This window comes from Nicotiana tomentosiformis, chromosome 11, assembly GCF_000390325.3.
Source record: "Nicotiana tomentosiformis chromosome 11, ASM39032v3, whole genome shotgun sequence".
Taxonomy (NCBI): Eukaryota; Viridiplantae; Streptophyta; class Magnoliopsida; order Solanales; family Solanaceae; genus Nicotiana; species Nicotiana tomentosiformis.
Window position 1 is genome coordinate 104,037,102 of NC_090822.1, and position 7,686 is coordinate 104,044,787.

General features: G+C 29.6%; 1 protein-coding gene across 1 annotated transcript; it reads right to left on the minus strand.

The window, feature by feature from the left end:
* LOC104090975 (CEN-like protein 2) lies at positions 1-3,502 on the minus strand. The gene is made up of 4 exons (XM_009596199.4): positions 3,196-3,502; positions 1,632-1,693; positions 953-993; positions 1-452 (listed from the first exon to the last, which is right to left on the minus strand). Exons 1-4 carry the CDS (start codon positions 3,394-3,396, stop codon positions 235-237), a joined length of 522 nt encoding a protein of 173 aa, XP_009594494.1. The 5' UTR covers positions 3,397-3,502; the 3' UTR covers positions 1-234.
* Between the last annotated feature and the right edge of the window lie 4,184 nt (positions 3,503-7,686).

Genomic DNA, 7,686 nt, shown 5'->3' on the forward strand with positions numbered 1-7,686 from the left:
GAAAAAAGAAAAACACGAAGCTTTATTTACACGCATGCTATTTTAATTGTAAGATCAAACATAATTACTATGAATGGTCATATTACATGCCACTAACTTTGATTATGAAAGTACATTCTTTTGAAGTTTTAGTTATTCAACAGATGATGAATAACATTACCCCAAAAGGTCTTATTCTAGCAATAACTCTTACATTACTACATAAAAGATACGACTATAATATTTCTGATTTTATCAACGCTTTCTGGCCGCGGTTTCCCTTTGGCAGTTGAAGAAAACAGCAGCAACTGGAGAGCCAAGCTCATTTTCTTCTGCGTATTTCCGCGTATTGAATCGGTCCCTGGATAATGGTGCGCTCACTGTTTGCCTCTTCTTCTGCTTGAAGAGCAGAAACACAAACCTATGGATTCCAATGTTAGGCATTGGCATTTCATAGCCCACCACTTCTTTTCCTGATGAAGATTTTAGCAAAGAATAATAATTAGCATTAGTAGTTTTATTAAAATTCTCTTTATTAGCAGTAGTAATGTTAGGCAGAAGAAGGCGAGTCTTGGAGCGATGGTAAAGTTGGCTTTATGTGATTCATAGGTTACGGTTTTGAATTGTGAAATCAGCCACTGATTCTTTCATTAGGGTAGACTGCCTACAGAGGCGGATCATGATTTAAACTCTATGAGTTCATCTTTTTTGAAATTTTTAACATTGAACCTATTATATTTTTGAAGTTATGGATACATATCTACTACTTTATGCTAAGCGTCCAAAATTATGAGTGCAATTAAACCCGTCACTAAAATACTGCATGCGCCCATGACTACTTATATTACACCCAATTGGGGTATGGTCCTTTATTTCTGGATCCTGCGTAAAGTGAGATATTTCGTGTATCGGACTACTCTATTTAGAAATGCTAGGCAGAAAAGTAAAAAAGGAATACAATATTATTCCATACCAAACGAGGAATCTGTAGTGCCTGGAATGTCTGTAATTACCCTGTAAATTAGATAGTCAAACGAAGTAAATTATAATTTGATTGATATAAAGGAGTAGAAGTAGTCAAGAAGTCATGAACAGATATCATTAAAATAACAAAAAATTAATACCCTTTAAGTCCACTATGTTAGTAGTAATTTGGCTTACTTCCTTTTTAAATAGAAACAAAAATTATGATTCTATCATTTTTGTAATTTTGAATATCGGTTATATGTTTTATGCTAACGTGTGTCCATGAAGTATTAAGCTAACTCTTGGTTTTAGTGTCACACAACTTTAGTCTTTCTTTTTTCCTTAAAAAAGAAGTTGCAAACCCTCAAGGACAAAAATTGCATTTACAAGAAAAAAAGCTTCGCATTATTATACAAAATTGAAAGTCAAAGGACTAATTTATACGCTAAGCTTAGTAGTGGAAACAATTTATCCATTTTAAAGTCAACTTCATGTTTAAGATTAATTTATATTGTATTGATATAGGGATTCTTTATTTCATTTTGGTGTCATTGATGGAGTGATGGCCACATACTTCTCGATACTGATTTATATGGAAGTAACACGACGACGATTAAAATCTTGGTGTGAATCATCAACTTTACAGTGTTTTAAGCTTTCAAAGTTGATGATAGTATGATACATACCAATGTAAGTGCTCCCTAAGATATGGATCGCTAGGACCAGGAACATCAGGGTCAGTCATGATCTATCAAAAAGAAAAAAATAATTTATAACAATATAAGAATAGAAATTATAAGAATAATAAAATAAGAAAGGGAACTTGGAGCAACAGTAAATTTGTCTCTGTATGATCTATAAGTGACGAGTTCGAGCCGTGAAAGTAGTCGCTAATGTTTGCATTAGGGTAGACTGTGGGGTGCGGCCCAATTCCTAGGATCCTGTGTGAATGCGGAATGCTTTGTGCATCGCGCTACCCTTTTTTTAAGAACTAGTATTAGTACCCGCCCGATGCGCAAAAATTATTAAAGAATATTAGTCATATCAAAGTATGATAGTAATTTATTTGAGCACATTAGATCATATGTTTCTACAAAATTATAATTATCATCTTATGTCCCCTGTAGTAATAGTTCAATAATTAAATCAAACGACAATCATCAAATAACTTATAAGATAATACTCAAATATCATAATTATATAGGTTGCTACAAATAATTTAAAAATATAAATTAATTTAAAATGAATAAAAATATATTATAATTAAATAAATCCAAAAATTCTTTCAATCTTCAAGTTATTCTTACTTGTAATTCGTGATAAAACTCATAAAGTGGTTCATTTATAAAGATGTATCTATTTAAAAAGTCCCATATGAGATATAGATTCGTCTTGCCTTATATTAATGATAAAAAAATAATGCGATAGATAATTATCTTCGCTTGAATTTAGAAGATATTTTGACTCAGATGGAGTCAGCAAATTATTGAGATGAGTTATGCATATACTTATTTTATGACAAAAAAACATATCTTATTCAGTATACTACTACATCATTTGTTCACTTTATTATTTGCACATGACTTACATATTTTAAAATATTTTTATCATTTTTCTCTTCAGTATTTTTGCTTTTTTCAGAAAATAAAATAACAGTTTATACGTTTATAAATATAGAGATCTAGAACTTTAGACTTAATAATTTTTTAGTTTTCTATTATACTAATAATTATGGGTGAATCCTTTCATGAAAATTTTAGCAATATTTTCAATAATTATTATTGTTGTAATACATAAATTTAATAATCAAATTTTATCTCTATGTTGTTTTCAACAAAATATTTTAATAATAATTTCAATCATTACTAAAAATAGTAACCTATATTAGGGTTTATTTTTAAGAAGTTAGAACTTCATTTAAAATTCATTCATATTCAAATTTAAAAATCTTATCAGTGGTTATGCCACTTGGCATCATATAAATGTTTTACATATATAGATAGATATAGATATAGATATAGCTATCATATTAGTAAGAAACTACTCCCCAATTTGAATTGATAGTTTATTTATTTATTTATTTATTTTATATATAAAATAATTTTAAAACTCCAACTTTTTTGGAGTTTTGTCCTAAAAGTTTACATTTGTCATTTATATGGTGGCTTTGCCGCTCCTTTATTATATATATATAGATAGATAATAAAATATAAGAACAAGAAAACTATTGAAGTAGTGTGAATTAATTACCAGTGTAAAGAAGGATCTCATGTCACCTCCATGAACTTCAACCTTAGGTTTAGAGGTAACAAAGGATGGAAAGAGTTCATGCCCATTATAGACATGCTTACTGGGGTTATAAATAACACACATCTTAACACTTGGAGAGAAATAATCAACAACATCTCCAACCACCCTACTAATCACAAGGGGATCTGTCATTTGAGCCATATAATATAATGAAGAGGAGAAAGAGTGGAAATAGATTGAGTGAAAACTATTAGTAGTAACTCAGTAAATATATAGTTTAGTTTCTTGCTGGATATTTGTATGGAGCATAGAACTGCAAAACCTATATTTATAGTGGTCCAAATGCACCTATCCTATAGCTTCTTTAAATCATTGGAAGTGGGAAATGGATTAAAATATAGTAAGAACATATAGATATAAAGATGGGACCAACAAAAGTTGTGGTTGAATGATATTCTTTCATCTTTAACTAAAGATCTCAAATTCGAATCCTGAGTATGGAGTCATCGTACTCTCAATGTGAGACTTCCTATTATAAATTTGAATTTAATCGAACTCCAATAAATACCGAATATGGGATAAAAAACCAAAAAAAGAAGTCTAAATTAAAGATGGAAACAAAGAAAAGAGAAGAGAGATAAAGGTTATTCTCCTCTGGGCACAACGAGTTAAAGTCATTGTTTAGCTAATTAGCAGCTAGAGAATAGTCTATTTGCTTTGTTTGAGGGGCGAAAAAAAAGGGAGAAAAGAAGTCGTTTTGAGAAAGAGGGATAAAGATGATTTGACAGGCTAATGATATGACCCTAACCACAAATTTATTGCGTAGTGTATGCAATTTGCACCATATTAGTTATATTGAAAAATGTCATATTCCCAGATTAATTTTATATGATGATATTTGATTAGTCACAAACATTTAAGATAAAAAATTTTAAAAAAACTTTTAGTGCGAAAAGAACATTAATAACTAATGTCTTCAATTTGTTATAATTTTTCTGTGACTAAAGAGCATGTCATTAAGAGAGTTAAATTGATTCTTGTTTAAATAGACAAGAAAAGACGAGCGTTATATAAAATGAAAATGAAATATTATACTTGTTATTTTCTAGCATGAACGTTTAATAGAACTTGCTTCTCCATCTAAATTCATTGGTCATTGAAATATTAGTAAGAAGAGCCTTCGCATTTTTACTACTATCAAAACAGCTAGCTGATGGAAAAAGATTCAAATGTAAGAAGGAATAATTAAGAAAAGAAAGTGATACTAAAAAATATAGAAATGGGGGAAGAACCAGCTGACTCCTTGCGCATTTACAGGAGTTGCAATATATCTTAATCAGAAAGAAAATTAAAGTAGATGGAATCTATACTTGTTTGGCTATTCTCAAGCTATCAAAGGTTTAAGGCCTTTGGCATTTAAGGTAAGAACAGGTCATGAACTTCCTAGATGTGGTTTTATTTTCATTATATTAGAATCAGGGTTGGAGCTAGAGTATTAGGTATCGGTACGGATGAACTCAATAGTTTTTGTTTAGATTTTGTATTTATATTAGAAAATTTATTAAATATATATAAATATTTTATTACAAATCTAGTAACTCAGACGAGTTATAGGTTCGATCACAAATTTCATATCGTGAGTCCACTTAGAACCTTACCAATCTAATGTTATGGATCCTCTAGGAGAGCCTATGGTATAAAGGGACTCCACCACAAAGCCCACCAAATTAAAGATGGTGAAAAGGTCATGTCAAGAAAAAGAGAATTTCTGCAGCTTAAACTAGTAAATGAAAGTTGGACATTCCTATTTATAGAAACCTGAGGTTAACTTTTCTCCATATTCCTTTCTGGAAGAGCTGACTTATAATAACTTCTTGTGCTGCTTATTCCCCCCTCCTGTTCCTCTTTTTTCCATCTTTCTTTTGCGCGCTCCTATTGTAGCCACCTCTTCTTTACTGCCCTTTTTTTTGTTAATATTCTTTTCCATTTGGGACATGAATCTTGATCATACACTTAGCTCCCATTTGGCTAGATTTTGGCCTTTTTTTTCAAAAATAAATTGAAAACACTGTTTGTTCATGTAATATGATCATTTTTTTTAAATAATAATTCAAATTATGTAGTTTTGGGGTCAAAAAAATTCCTCTCACAAAACTTCAATTTTTTCTCAAATACAACGCATGTCCAAACACAATTTCAATTTCTAAAAATTATTTTTCAACAAAACTTCAAAAACTCTTTTTTCAAGTTTCAAACCAAATCTATGCCCAAACGCTAACTTAGAATTAGTTACGAAAGTATTATATATTTGCTTTTCTTCCTTATTCTTTGCAGGCACTTCAATATTTACTAGCATTATATATTGGTTAGTCTGCTGAGCTAAGAGGCGAAGTTAATATATAGTAATATAAAGTTTCACGTGAACTCAATAGTTTTTGTTCAAATTTATATATTCAAAAATCTAAATATTTATAAGTACATGATGAAACCTCATTACTGTATAATATTGTATACATTAATTTAAGATAGTTATAGGAACCCCATAAATTTAAAATCCTAGATACGCCCGCAAAACATTTTGCTTTTAACATTAACTAGCTAGATACTCCCCTAGCAACAAGCAATAAACATTTAACAAGAGTAAGCATGTTATTATACTGCACTATCTCATGCAAAATGCTTGAGTATATTACTTGTTGAAGCACATAACCATTATAAGTAACATAGTTATCAGTAGGGTTGGACCTTAGAAAGTAAATCAACTTCACATAATTGAGAATATTTTCGAAACAAAGAAATGGTGGCACCATTAATCACTAAATTCTTTTCTTAAGACGACCCTTCTTCTTCCTTCCAGCTACACAGCAAAATTTTAATTTTTTTTGCTCCACTATTTAGGACAGGATAATAAAATACCGTAACTGAGACTCCTTGTACGTCCACTATATATATTTGATTAGATACTTCATATCAAAGGATTACACACTTACGTCTTAACCAGCACTTGTTCGAATATTCTGCTACGTCTATTGTATTCCATATGGAGAAGAACGGTGAAAAAAATGTCCTAATAAAGGAAGCAATAAAAATGATAAAGAGGCAAATACTCAATGGGTTTCTAGTGAAAATTTTAAAGGAAAAGTGGATGATATATTTGCATCGGATATACAGAAGTATATGACCAACTAAGGCTGGTAAGTGGGCCGGTCCAGGCCGGGACCGGTCCGGGACCGCGGGCCATACGGGCCGGACCGTTAGGCCCGGTTCTATGATTTGGGCCCGCAAGGCCCGGGACCATTTGGTCGGTCCCAACAGCTATATTTTTAAAAAAAAAAAAAATTAAAAAATATAGCCGTTGGGCTGTCAAAAATAGCCGTTGGTTATTTATAAAATAGCCATTTAACCTTCCCCTCCCCCCAAACTTTTGTACCCCAAACTTTTTATAATTACATTTTTTCGCTATTTTCAACTACAAATACCCTCTCATTCTTTCATTTTTCTTACAAAATCATCAATATATCACAATCTCTCTCTAATTTTCTTCTATAATTGCTACTATTGCCTACTTTATTGTTACTAAGTGTATAATATATAAGCTATATTCGATATATATATAGCTTATATATTATACATTTAGTATATATACTATACTATACTATATATACATCTTATATAAGCTATATAAGATGTATATATAGCTTATCGAATATAGCTTATATATATATATATATATATACACTATACGTACATCTTATATAGCTTATATACTACACTTAGTGTATATATATATATATATATATATATACTATATTATATGTACATCTTATATAGTTTATATATTATACACTTAATATATATATAGCTAAAAAGTATCATACTTTGGTCCTTTCATGTTACTACTAAAAAGTATATATATATATATATATATATATATATATATATATATATATATATATATATATATATATATATATATAAAAGATGTCAAAAATAGCCGCCGACTATTTATAAAATAATCATTTAACCCAGAGTAACTATTTTAATAATATATTATCTCGCTGTAAACTTAATTATAATAAATCAATATAAGATATGGTGATGTTGCTAACCTCCCTTTTGTTTTATCCGTCCGATTTTTCTCTAATCATCACCTATACAATAAACTATCTTTGTCATCATTCAAATATTCTGTTATTTTAATGGTAAAGTTCATCCGGTAAGTTATGTCTAGACCTTTATTAATTGTTGTTAAAAGATCATATTAAATAATGATTTGCAATGGTCCCAAAACTCTGTGTTTGTGGCTAAGACAATAGAATAGAGGGGAGAGAAACTTATCAAAAGCCAGTAGTTTTTTGTGGCTAAACAATATATATACTAAGTGTATAGTATATAAGATATATAAGAGGTACATATAGTATAATATATATATATATATATATATATATATATATATATATATATATATATATATATATAACTATATTCTAT

Coding starts and splice junctions, on each gene's coding strand:
- LOC104090975 (XM_009596199.4), bottom strand. CDS start 3,396: ATGGCTCAAATGACAGATCCCCTTGTGATTAGTAGGGTGGTTGGAGAT. Junction 1,694..3,195: donor TGAGATCCTTCTTTACACTG/GTAATTAATTCA, acceptor TCTTTTTGATAG/ATCATGACTGACCCTGATGT. Junction 994..1,631: donor CTTAGGGAGCACTTACATTG/GTATGTATCATA, acceptor TCTAATTTACAG/GGTAATTACAGACATTCCAG.